The sequence below is a fragment of the Melanostigma gelatinosum genome (genome assembly GCF_949748355.1).
Source record: "Melanostigma gelatinosum genome assembly, chromosome: 20".
Classification (NCBI taxonomy): Eukaryota; Metazoa; Chordata; class Actinopteri; order Perciformes; family Zoarcidae; genus Melanostigma; species Melanostigma gelatinosum.
In genome coordinates this window covers 6,789,626-6,803,179 of record NC_136653.1, presented here as the reverse complement: position 1 = coordinate 6,803,179, position 13,554 = coordinate 6,789,626, and the positions used below count along the sequence as shown (strand labels likewise).

Sequence of the window (13,554 nt, the reverse complement as noted above, 5' to 3'; positions counted from 1 at the left end):
AGTAATGTGTAACCGGAGTCAAATTCCATGTATGCGCACACATACATGGCCAATAAAGCTGATTCTGATTCTGAAGGAACATGATATATTATTTATATTTTCATAGTTTCACTAATACTTATAAAGTAACTCACGTGACTGCCGTGACTCCTCCCCTTCCTCACTCACTCAGAACAACCACCTCGTGACCTTCCTCATCCGGAAACAGAGCTTCGTGTTTCCAACCGGAAGTAAAAGAGAGTGAGACACACACGACGGTCCCGCAAAGATATTTCACCGTATTAGCACATTGATTCGTGGAAAACGGGCTTACTTTGTTCAACTGTATGTGTTCCGAGTTGTGAACCACATCATCACAAAGTGTGTACGCGTTTTATTTGATGTACTCTGAAGTCTGCAGCTTCGTCAGGAAGCAAACAAAGTGAAATGATGAACGGAGTTCCGCCACAGACCTCTCCTCTCCAGAGAGACACGAGGCTGCAGGAGGACCGCCAGCTGCTTCTTCTGCCGGTCGATCTCCCGCCTGAAGCCCGACGCCTCCTCCTCGTAGCCGGCCACGGTCCTCTCCACCACCGCCAAGATCTCCTGCGCGGACATGGTGAGTTTCTCGGTAACTATTCCTCTCAGAATCTCGGCTTTAGACATGTCGAGCGTCTCGGAGTCGCTGCTCCTCTTCATACAGTAAAACATATTTTAAACGTGTCCCACGTACACTGGTAAGATGTAGTTCCGGGTTGTGGAGCGGTGCGGCTATAAATGATGTCTGAAAAGAAACAAAAACAAAGGGAACATTTCATCTGAAAGGTGAATTAAGACAGATAGATACTTTATTAATCCCAAAAGCTGAGATTTGTTCGCTAAAGCAGAATTTATGATAAAAGTAAGCAATCAAAAATGCATAATACATACAATAAAATATAATAATATTAAATACACTAAACAGTAGTGCAACGTTTAAATGAACGAACTAATAATTTGTAGTATTGCCTGAACAGATGTCATTAGTGGTCGGAACACTCTGTGGCTCAGTCAGTGTAGTGTCCGCCTCATTTCTCGATGTCGAAACGCACGAAGCCTCCGACAAACCCGCGGTGCTCCCGGCCGTCAGTTTAGCTTCCAGGCTCGGCTCCAGCGCTGGTAGTCCCTCCAGGGCATGCTGCGGCTCGGCCTGCAGGCAACCGTAAAACCCTGTCTGGGAAAACTAGCGATGGCCCATCGGCCGCTGCACTAGCCCCTCCATTCCGAGAAGGCAGCGCTCTCCAAACAGCGTCAGGTGAGACGGATGTAATCCGTGTATCATCCGCTTTGGAGTTGGCTTCCTTTCCTGGTGTTTCACATATCCACATTTGACCATGTCGTGATTTGTCAGTTGGTTTTCCACAGCTATAAAAGTTTAGGGGTGAGACAAGCTGTGTCCCAATTCAGGGGCTGCATCCTTCGGAGGACCCGCCTTCACGCTCTACGTCGGCCGCGTCAGTTCTAGTTCTAGTAATTAAAACAATGTATTTATCAATAACTTTATTTTATTTCATTCACAGATACATATATGTTTACATCAGTGTTGGAAATACATGAGGGCAAAGGGCAAAACTGCCCCTAAGAAATTAAATTTTGCCCCTGATATCACCAGGAGAGGGGCAAAAAATGCTTTCTAAACGAATAAAAAAATGGAGCGCTTCTTAATCAGACCTGTGACTGCGAGACTGCGGTCAACTCAGTAGACACTTACATGTTAGTGCACCTATATCCTGAAATTCACGGTAAATTCAACGGCGCAGATCGGGAGCGAGTGAAGGCCTTTGAAAGTTACCGGAAAGATTAACGTGAGACAACATCCTGTTTCTTCAGACGAACATCCGGTTTTCAGAATAAGATGCCAACAAAGTACACATATTGCATAATGGTAATTAGATTAAATTAATTATATTCACATTAAGTATTTGTAGTTAAAGGTAAAATACACCTAAAAGTGATTTGAGGGTTGCTGGAAATGAATAATACCTGACTGACAGTCAATTAAGATATTTTACTCGGTAAAAACTGAACTGAATTTGTATCTTCAAATGGCACATTTTTTTTATTTTTATGGTGATATAAAAATGTTGTTCTCAAATATTTCACACAATGACGAATGCATAAGTTCAGGACAAAAATGGGTAATATCACAATATTTGAGGTGCTACAAAAATATATTTTCTCAATAATTCCATACAATGACTGATGTATATGTAATCAAGGCATCGTTGACTTAATAATTGTTAATAGTTGTTTAGAAAATTTAATAACAATAAATAACCACAACGAAATAAGAATAAAATTGAATATGATTGTCTGATTTGTTTGTTTTTTGTTTAAACAAATCTAAGAAAACACTTTGAATCTGTAGGCCACTGCCTAATAGTCTTATTATTGCCATTTGATGACAATTGCTCATATACTGTAAGCCTAATTAAGTATATTTATTATTTTGAACAACGGTTAAATATTATTTCACAAGTTTCAAAAAGTGCCCCCAATCTTTTGAAAATGCCCCTGGATTTCAGTCAGTGGGGGCAAAAATTGCAATTTACAATTTACATGGATGTCTTATTTCAATTTAAATAAATAAAATAAAAAGATGACATCACAACTGTCATCTCTCTGACGGCAACATGAACACATCAGAAGGATCTACTGGTTGTCTTATTAGTGAAGGCTTTGTACAGGATGAGAGCTCATGTAACTGTAACCGTAAGTTCAGGATCATGGTCAAATGGAGATATTACAAATGCACTAATGTCTTAATTCAAAGCTACGGTTGCTGAATGTTTGTCCATCGTTCTCTCCTCAGCTATTGGCTCTCTGTAACAAAACACGAACAGAATCAGCAAAATACTCATTCAGTGTATTCGTGTAGTTAATCTCAACATTTGTAACCTAACCGGTCTTAAAGTGATATTTCAGGTTCACAACCAGTCTACCTGAGCTCACGTTGGTCCGTTTATGTACATGATATGAAGTAGAAATAATCTGTAAAATCATCACAAACTCCGTAAGATATTACGGAGTAGTACCATCGAAAGTTGATGGGACAGACATTCTAATGAGACATCGCCACATGACTTAACGGATTATTTTAGCACACATGTGATGTTATAAGAGCTCTTATTTTGCTTTAACATTGGTATCGGTGACATTCGAGTGAGTTGAAACCCAGTACTTGCATTTAAAAGTGAATCCTGCTACTTCTCCGGCTCCCGCATCAATCACCGCCATGTTGGATAAAATAATATTTTCATCGGCACGCAGTGCATCTTGGGATACGGTGGGCCGCGAAGGATACATCAGTTGTGTCCTCCGAATCTGGGGGCTGAAGGCCGCATTCGTCAGCTGCATTTGAAGGAGTCTTCGAAAACATGCGATATGGGACAGCCTAGTCGCAGCGCTGTGACGGAACTGGTCTACGAATGCCGCCTCCGAAGGATGCAGCCCCTGAACTGAGACACAGCTTGTGTTACTGTGTAAATGAGTCCAATGATTAGTGTTAAAGAAGCCCAGTCGTGTGGCTGTAAGCTCCTGAGGTGCTGCTTCCTCCGGACTCGCCTGGTTGACGCGCTCGCTGCAGGCTAAACTACCTGAGGTGTGGTGCATTCGACACATCACAGACCTTTGTATGATGATCTGTAGCTCATTTATTCTCGTCGTGGAAACAATTTACACGAAAGCCACTCTTTCCCACAATGCATTAAATGTGTAGCGTATGCGGTCAAAACCGTTTGCCCTTCCGGGGTCAAACACCTGACAAACACAGCGATTTAGGGACTTACATACCTGAGCCCAGGACAGGAAATACAGCGCCACCCAATGCACAAAGAAAGAAATACAGTGGTATTTATGATCTCATATTTGGCTCTAACAATCAGTACAATAGGCCTGTACAGTAGACTGTGTCCCAAGACATTCAGTAATCACTAGTCCACCATGTGTTTAACATTTTGTAAAGCTGTCTGATTCTCTGGTTCTTGGGGACGACTGAGCCTCTCTGATAAATATAGACACAAATTTAAAACCCTGCAGCACTTTAGAGCCCTATTTCACGGTTTGTCGTATTTGTAGACGAGCCGTGGACATTAGATAAGGACACTTGTATTTACAAATGAGAGAAAAACACTCCCACTACGTCTGTAGCGAGTGGAATACGGCTCTTAATAAAGTACTGCCATTCTTAAAGTAACCGTACATGAAATGGGGTATTGAACTGTTTTTTAACAGCAGGGTATTGCGACACTTCTTTAGTATCGGTATGATGTGTGACACTAGATCTCAGTAACATAATGTAATGATATCAGAGACATCAGTGTGACCTCACAGTTGTCTATAATGTTCTCCCTGCAGATGTTCAGCCGCTGTTGGTGATGAAGGAAGATATTCCTCCTGAGTGGAGCCCCAGCCTGGACCAGGAGGACCAAGAGCCCCTCCACATAAAGGAGGAGCAGGAGGACCAAGAGCCCCTCCGCATAAAGGAGGAGCAGGAGGACCAAGAGCCCCTCCGCATAAAGGAGGAGCAGGAGGACCAAGAGCCCCTCCGCATAAAGGAGGAGCAGGAGGACCAAGAATCCCTCTGCATAAAGGAGGAGCAGGAGGACCAAGAGCCCCTCCGCATAAAGGAGGAGCAGGAGGACCAAGAGCCCCTCCACATAAAGGAGGAGCAGGAGGACCAAGAGCCCCTCCACATAAAGGAGGAGCAGGAGGACCAAGAGCCCCTCCGCATAAAGGAGGAGCAGGAGGACCAAGATTCCCTCTGCATAAAGGAGGAGCAGGAGGACCAAGAGCCCCTCCGCATAAAGGAGGAGCAGGAGGACCAAGAGCCCCTCCGCATAAAGGAGGAGCAGGAGGACCAAGAGCCCCTCCGCATAAAGGAGGAGCAGGAGGACCAAGAGCCCCTCCGCATATGGAGGAGCAGGAGGACCAAGAGCCCCTCCGCATAAAGGAGGAGCAGGAGGACCAAGAGCCCCTCCGCATAAAGGAGGAGCAGGAGGACCAAGAGCCCCTCTCCATAAAAGAGGAACCAGAGGAACTCTGGACCAGTCTGGAGGCAGAGCACCTCAAAGGGCTGGATGAGGCAGATGTCACCAGGTTCCTATCTTAATTACATTCAAATCAATGACAACACACAGTAGGTCTGAGATGGTGGAAACTAAAACAGGAACCAAAGACTTTGTTCATCAGGGGCAATATATGTATTTGAATTGCAACATTTAGTTTAATGTCTAATCGATACATATTCAAACTGATTGTATTTTAAAAGTGTAATAGGTGTGTTAAAGAAGCCCAGTCGTGTGGCTGTAAGCTCCTGAGGTGCTGCTCCCTCCGGAGTCGCCTGGTTGACGCGCTCGCGGCAGCCTAAACTACCTGTGAGGTGTGGTGCATTCGACAGATCACAGAGACCTTTGCTGTATGATCTGTAGCTCATTTATTTTCGTCGTGGAAACAATGCACACAAAAGCCACTCTTTCCCACACCGCAGTAAATGCGTAACGTATTGCGGTTAAAACCGTTTGCCCTTCCAGAGTGAAACACCTGACGAACACACCAATTTCCGGACCTATATACCCGAGCCCAGGACAGAAATACAGCGCCACCCAATGTACAAAGAAAGAAATGCAGTGGTATTTATAATGCCATATTTGGCTCTAACAAGGTGGAATAGGAGACCTTCTGTATTAGGCCATGTCCATACTACTCTGTTTTCGTTTGAAACCACATGTTTTGCTACGTTTACACTGAGCGCCCACACTACGCTGGCATTTTCAAGCACCGAAAACGGAGGAGTTTGAAAACGCCGGGATTGCTTATTCGTTTGGACGGTCTGAAACGGATACGTTTGGAACCGATGACGCCCACACCCACGTTCGCTACTTGATTGGTTCTTAACAGTCATGACGTGTCCTTCCCTGATTCGTCACACACCTATCACGTGACCGATTCCCGGAAGTCAAACAACATTGATTACCGATCGACTACCAGGTTAATTTAACATGGACAACTGATTACAGGCGGTACTGACCTTGTTGTCTTTACTAGCAACTGTTCAGTTAAAGTCTGCATTATTACGGAGGAAGCAGCTGCTATTGGAGCGATCAGTGAGCAGCGTGTCCAGCGGCGTTATAAGATCTACGGAGCGGACGTCTGAAGCCACAGTTGGCGGCTTTAGGGAGGGTGATGGACACAAAACGGAGGACTTTCCTGTCCTTATTAATGCTTATTTTGTTCTGCACAGCTGTTGTGAAGTCCGCAGATACAATGTAAAGGAACAAAAGCAGTAATTGCTCTCCAGCAGGACAGATACTTCAGCCACCAGCAGAGCTACGAGTGAGATCTACGCACAACAACAAAACCGAGAGGGAACGAGTGAGAGACGTGTGTTGACCACATTCATGGATCCATAAGCTAGTAAACTATTATGTGTAAGTGTTGATTTTGAAGTGAATTTGATGTGTGAGAAAGACCTGCAGCGCTGTAACTAACGTTAAGTCTGAAAATAAAACTTCTAAAACTTTCCACGAAATGTGTCTGAGTTCATAGAGAAAGATTTTAGAGAAGATCTTAAGTATCAAACACGACCTTTCATGATTAAAGACGAGTCATTACTCTGTCATATTTGTTTTAACTAAGCAACCAATCTACTTGCTGTTTACATAGACACCCACGTGCATGCCCAGTGTACGTGAAGAGTCACGTGATATTCGTTTTCAGTCGTTGGTATGGACAGAGATTTCGAAAACGGTGCTGAAACGTTGTGTGGACCGAGATCGTTTTAGTTTTAAAACTCGGTTTTCAGATGTAGTGTGGATGTAGCCTTAAAGAAACTGCATCAATGGGTTTGTTTTTTCTTTGTGTTACTGAAACTTTTGTAACATTTTATTTGACAGACTCATAACTTTTTGTATTTCCTAGAAATCTTATGAAATGTAATTCCTGTGATTCTTTAAACCAGTTTGTCTTTGGTGCAGAGCTTGTTACATTGTTTGGCTTTTGTTTTTGACTCTTTACTAAGCGTGTGTATTACGCTGGATCACATCACTCCAGTTCTGAGGTCTTTGCACTGGCTTCCTGTCCAACAAAGAATTTACTTTAAAATCCTGCTGTTGGTTTACAAAGCACTGAATGGTTTAGGGCCAAAATACATCTCTGATCTGCTGCTACCTTATGAACCATCCCGACCCCTCAGGTCGTCTGGGACCGGTCTACTTTCTGTTCCCAGAGTCAGAACTAAACATGGAGAAGCAGCGTTCAGTTTTTCTGCTCCACATATCTGGAACAAAGTCCCAGAAAGCTGCAGGTCTGCTGAGACCCTCAGCTCATTTAAATCAAGATTGAAGACTTTTCTGTTTGCTGCTGCCTTTAATTGAACCACATTCAATTCATATATTAATCAATTTCCTGCATTTCTGCATTTTACCACTGCATTTTATTTCTTGCATTGTTTTTTAATGTTTTAATGAATGTTCTTAATTTTTTTTAAATCTCCTTTTCTTTTGCCTTATGTTTTGATGCTTTTAATGGTTTTATGTGAAGCACTTTGAATTACCTTGTTGTTGAAATGTGCTATACAAATAAACTTGCCTTGCCTTGCCTTAGGCATCATGACTCTGACGCAGCAAACACGCACGTCTGAAACGCATGTGCATACGTTTATTGTCAAATAGGTTTTGGTTTCTACAGCTGTATTGAAAGCAAATAAAACGTACGGCGGCAAAGAATCCATATCCTCGTATAGCAATGGACAGCTCCTTATGTGTCGAGTCCATGGTTCTAATGATGCCGCAGAACTTCTGCATGAAGAACTTCAACTTGCTTTTGTGCTCCTCGATATTGTCCGCCACCAGCATTGCAACCTTAAAATAACAAAAAAACATGTGTTGGAATGACAACGAGTGTATCACAGGCGGTTTTATTCTCATCATGGTGCCGATAACCCGTCCCGACTTGTTTTCTTCGCCTGTGTGGAAAAGCCTCGGAGCTTTTACCTGTTTGAGGAAGGCCTCGAGTGCGTAGTAACTCGTCTTCTTCATCTCAGCGTTGATGTGTCCACAGAGCCTGGACATGACATCGAACAGAGCTCTGTAGTTGTCCATGAGGCAGCTGCTGAACTGGGACGCATGTCTGGCAAGTAATCTGAGGCCGGCTGTTCAAGAGACAAAGAGTCACAGACGCGTGAGTTTTCAGGGAGTTTCGTCTTCGTGTTGCTATGGAAATAACAGTCCTTACCAAATGTGACTGCGTAGCGTGTCATTGACATCTACAACAAAAGATGAGAAAACAAGCGTTTTTTAAAAATATATCAGTCAATTTCAATCGGGATGTTATATTTCGACAGTTGGACAGCAGAGACGGGGATATTTACCTGGGGGCTGACGGCCTTCAGGGCGTACTGAAAAATGTCCTTAGACGTCGCTGGGTCTGCAAGTCAGAGACGCACACTAATCATGCACCATCACGCACGAATCATAGAAACGGCATGTTTGGTTGAAAATTGTGAAAGAAATAGATATAGCGTCCCACCTTCCTCCATTGTTTTAGTGAAGTTGACCATAAGAGCGGTGATTCCTCTCAAACATCCAGCTACAACAAAAAGGTTTGGTTCCTTTGTTGAAGAGGTCATCTGAAAGGAACAGATCGACAGACACAACTGATTACGGGAACGTTTGAAAATACAATAAGTGCAGAGGACAGCAGTTCTGCCCAAACACTCGGTGCCATCTCCCCTGTTCACACACCTGTTCTTTGAGCTCTCCTAGATAGGCTCTGTAGAGTTTGTCAGAGTTGTTGACCATCTCGCTGGGGTGAACCTCTGCGAGAACTCCCAGCAACTCGTAGATTTTGCCGAGGACTAAAACAAAAGATTTTTTTTAAATGTACGTAATTTACATTTTCATCTCCTGCATGAATTCCGGTCATCTCCATTCCAGCGTTAAACCAAACTTTGGCTTCGGGCCGTAAAACGAAGACTCACCTGAATCTGGCAGTTTGCTCCTCTGACAGAGCTCGCCGTAATATCTGTTGAATATATCACAGATTCGAAGCTCTGCCACCACACTGGAAGCCTTTGTTGTTTGGAGAACCTGAGGAGAGTAAGAACAAGAACAAGGTCCAGCCAGCAGATATATTCCATATTCACAAATATGTCAAACAGACTCTCGCAAGATCATATAAATAAGGAATTTTGTCAACAGTGGATCTTTTCTTTCGCTCAGTTCATGTTGCACAGCTAACACACTCGGCTGATGTCAAAGAACCCAGGAGGCCAAGAGAAACCAACCTTGATAAGGAGCTCCAGCACGAGAGTCCTACACTTGGCTGCTTTTTCCTTTGTATACACAGCCATGCATGTGTCCTGCACAAAGAAATGGAGAAAAACAACATGATTCATTTGAGGTATTACATGTACACAAACAAAAGTCAGTTTTATTTGTGGTACGTTTCACTTGTCTTGTGTTATACTGAGAGGTGTATGAAGAATACATATATAGAGGCTACTTTGCGTCAGTATCAGTTTCAGTCGGACACTGAATTTACTTTGAGTGCACGGATGCAGCATTATGTGTAAAGATTGTTCCTTTTCATGGTTCTAAAGGGGGAACTTACTCTTATGTCAGTGGCGTAAGTCTTCTCCCAACCTTTGACTCTTGGTGAGACCCTGTCCAAGAACTTCTCCAAAAAACCCAAGGTCTCAACTCGGGTGTCCCGGAACTGGAAAACAGATGTTTTCTGTCAACACGAGAACTTTTCAGTGTAGCGACGTCATTGTTCACTCGATGTTCCTAGATGCCTACCTCATCTGATGCCAGGGACTTCCTGAGGAAGCTGAGCAGTCCACAGTCTTTTGAGAACAATAAGGACGTCTGTAAAGCTTCAAGACCAAAGATGCAAAGACGGAATCAGAAGGAAATGTTAATATTTGTTTTCGCAGTGTGTGTGTCACCAAACACAAAACTCTGCACATTTAGGAGCACTGTGAACTTTGATACATGAATACATCTGTGCAATCTTTAATTAAGCCTCTAATCATCAAATGTGTTATTCTGCCTCCAAACAACAACTAAACACCAACTGTGTTAGTAATGTGCTATAACTTTACTTCACACTTGATCAGTTTGAGGACCTAAAACAATAATCTAGATATCATGAAGAACACTTTAGTTGAATTGAAGTGAAGTGGAGAGCAAGCGAGAACACATGTTAGATAAACAGGGAGTGACTCTGTAGCTCTCACTGAGCGCAGAAGCTGATGCCAGGATGCTGAGTGGAGCCAAGAAAGAGAGATGGCCACGGTCATAGGTCGAGCATGCAGTATGAAAATATGGTCATAATGTTATGTTTTGCATGAGGTAAGAACTAACTGGTTCCCCTGAGGAAAAGGAGTCATGCATGGAGTCTGTGGCGTGCAGACTTTTGAATCCGTTGTTGCAAATCCACTTAAGTATTTTAATGCTGCCACACTTTATGCTTGGAGACTGTTTCACTCGTGTACTATTACAGACTTCCAATGGAGTAGCGTTAGGAGCGTCCACGCTTGGCTTATTGTCACGTGGTATTTATATTGCATTCTGACTGAGCGTTACCGCCCACCGCAGAGAGTTTTGGCGGAAGAGCCTGATGTGATGCAGGCAAGCAAAACAAAACAAAAGTAAATGCGCAATTATTGAAATAATTTATGCATTACGAATCAACAAGTAGCTTCTAAAGATCCACACACCACCTCACCCTACAAAGTGTTTAAGGCTCATGCACAGCAGAAGCATCGTCAACATTAAACTGCCAGATTGTTATTGGAGTTTGGCTCGGAGTATTTGACGGACTTTATGGTCTTACCAAGTTCGTTCTCGGTTGTTGTTAGCATGCACTCCTGTCCCAAGTCACCGATGATATCGTGACATCTCAAAGCTGCAGCTCGGGTGTCTTCGTCCGAGAGAGATTCGTGAAGTTTCAGAAGAAGCACTTGAATGCCTCCAGCAGGGTTCCTCTCGGAAGACATAACTGCAGCGCGGATCTAAGCTAACATTAGCATCCCATCAGCCACATTACTTTCTCTCATAAGTACAACAGTAAGTAGTCAGAAAGAGTACACTCTGGCAGACATGCTAGGGAAGAGCCATTACATTTCAAACAGTCACGCACATCAGGAAGAGTCAGGATGGGATGCATCTGTTTCAAAATAAAAGCTCCGATGGCGAAGGTCCCGTGAACTTCTGGTGAAATAAAGTATCCTCTAGTTCAGTGGACCCCAACCACCAGGCCGCGGACCGGTACCGTGCCGCACAGAAAGAATACATATTATATTATTTCCGTTTTATTGATTATCAACGTCTGAAAGAAGTTTTATTTTGAAAGATGACCGGATTCTCTCGCAATTTCATCCGTCTGTGGCTCTTGACATGTCAAGACGCTTTTCTCGGTCACGTGACCTCAAAAATTAAGCCCGCAAATTAGCGAAAATGAGTAAATCACTTTTGGAGAGCGTCTTTGCAAAGGGGAAAGGCCACTAAGGAGACAGAAGAGCCGACAACTTCCAAGAAAATTTAATCTTCATTTAACATGAGTGAAAGGATTGTCCCTGCCTTTTAGGGGTCACAGAACATATAATACCGCATTAATAAAATATGTAATAGAATACAATTTTTGACAAACAACGCTGTAGTTGTACACTATGACCACTGGGGGGCAGTGTACACTAATGATCTGTTAATGCTTTGTTTCTCAGCCATCAACAATCCATGGATATATGGTATCCGCAGACACAATATCGTGCTACGTTTTCCGGTGAATATTTCAAAGTAAAACTGTCGATGTGGTAGATGAATTGCTATCGTGCGCCAATGGGGCGTTTAGTTCATTGCAGGAAAGATTGCGTTTTCCTAAAACTATGCTGCTGATGTAAGTCAATGAAGATCAGTTCCAGTGTGTCTCTGTAACTTTATACGTAATAACGTTATCAATGACTGCATTGATATGAAGAGCATGTTTGTTGTACTAATCTATCTGTTTCTGTTTTAGCTGTTTGTCTGAGCAGAGCTACCAGGTCCACAGCAGCCCCACACCAGCCCCAGTACCCCCCCCCCCCCCAGTACCCACCTCCCAGAGGACCCCCCCCCCCAGCAGACCTGCACCCTTAATACTGCGTCTCTACAATCTAGCCCTTTGCACTATCATTCAGAGGAGCATCCTTTGCGGCCAAGTTCACTTATTTAACTATTATTGTGTCATTACTTGTGACATGACTTTCCCCGTGCATTATTACATTACATTACATTACAGTCATTTAGCAGACGCTTTTATCCAAAGCGACTTACAATTAGTGTATTCAACATCGGTTTTCGAGACAACTAGACACCAGAAGTAATAAGTGCATGTCCTTTCCTCAAACAAGCATCTAAGAGCATAACCAGAGCCAACGTACAGTGCAGAAACAAACGCAATAAGTGCCACAAACTAATATGAATAGAATAAGTGCAATAAGCTAGTATGAATACAATAGATGCTCAGTAAGTGCTTAGAGGAAGGCTAAGGGTAGGCCTTCTTGAAGAGGTGAGTTTTCATCCTGGTTACAAAACAACTGGTTACATTACGGTAATAATGTCCAATTGAGTAACATTTGCAACATTGACCCATATGTTTTAATAAAGTGAACACTTCCTGTATCCACATTCTGAAGAAATGCGATTTTATTTATCCATCACTTGTCAGTGTAGTGCTTTTTAACAGACATTTTGACATGTCAGCAGAAAAAGCGTTTAATGGACGTGAACCACGACTTTTCAAATTGATCTTTCAATCATCGACTTGCATGCAGCAAAACTCTTAATGTGCATCGAGGTTAAGGTGGTACAAATCCAAACATGTCAGTCAGTTGACAAAAGGAGAAATATCACACACATTACACACATTGTGAAACACGACAGCAGACCTGTGAGTGAGACAACGTGTGGATGGAAACAGCTTCACAGCTGATGAGAGCAGCTCTGACCCGTGTGCTGTTTCTAGTGTAAAAACAACACTGTGCAAGATTAACACTCCCAGATCCTGCTACTTCTAAATAAATACTATTTTGTTGATTTTCATCATTGCTCAGTCTCCCTGTCCCCGGGAAATTAGCACCTTTACTCCCCGCATCCCTTAGATGCCAAAAAGGGGAATGTAACGGTCTGTTTATGTGATTTTTCTGTCTGTCTCTCTGACATTCTGTCCATCTCTGTCTGTCCGTCTGTTACGCTGGCACGCAGCGGCCGGACTTCGGAAGCAGGAGGACGGACACAGAGAGTACGTGTAAACCAACCAGGTGTTTATTTCACCGACAAAAAACAAACAAATACATGGCATAACTCTTTCAGGGACCACGGGCAGCATGTGGTCCTGGCAGCGACAGCACTAGATGTAATGATTATGGCAGCCTTATATAGCCTGCCACTAACGAGGACAGGGGCGGACTGGCCATCGGGGATACCGGGGAAATCCACGGTAGGCTAACGGGGTTTGGGCCGGTCCAATACCGGACCACCTCCATCATCAACCGGC

The 13,554-nt window shown here is 43.4% G+C and overlaps 1 protein-coding gene across 1 annotated transcript; it reads right to left on the bottom strand.

Moving 5' to 3' along the window:
- Positions 1-4,774: 4,774 nt before the first annotated feature.
- LOC306794220 (DNA-dependent protein kinase catalytic subunit-like) lies at positions 4,775-11,133 on the bottom strand. The gene is made up of 11 exons (XM_079292209.1): positions 10,855-11,133; positions 9,816-9,892; positions 9,628-9,732; positions 9,302-9,376; positions 8,996-9,104; positions 8,760-8,872; positions 8,545-8,644; positions 8,387-8,442; positions 8,251-8,281; positions 8,010-8,167; positions 4,775-7,877 (listed from the first exon to the last, which is right to left on the bottom strand). Exons 1-11 carry the CDS (start codon positions 11,015-11,017, stop codon positions 7,617-7,619), a joined length of 1,248 nt encoding a protein of 415 aa, XP_079148335.1. The 5' UTR covers positions 11,018-11,133; the 3' UTR covers positions 4,775-7,616.
- Positions 11,134-13,554: the final 2,421 nt, after the last annotated feature.

Coding starts and splice junctions, on each gene's coding strand:
- LOC306794220 (XM_079292209.1), bottom strand. CDS start 11,017: ATGTCTTCCGAGAGGAACCCTGCTGGAGGCATTCAAGTGCTTCTTCTG. Junction 9,377..9,627: donor CTTACGCCACTGACATAAGA/GTAAGTTCCCCC, acceptor TTCTTTGTGCAG/GACACATGCATGGCTGTGTA. Junction 8,645..8,759: donor TAGGAGAGCTCAAAGAACAG/GTGTGTGAACAG, acceptor TGTTCCTTTCAG/ATGACCTCTTCAACAAAGGA.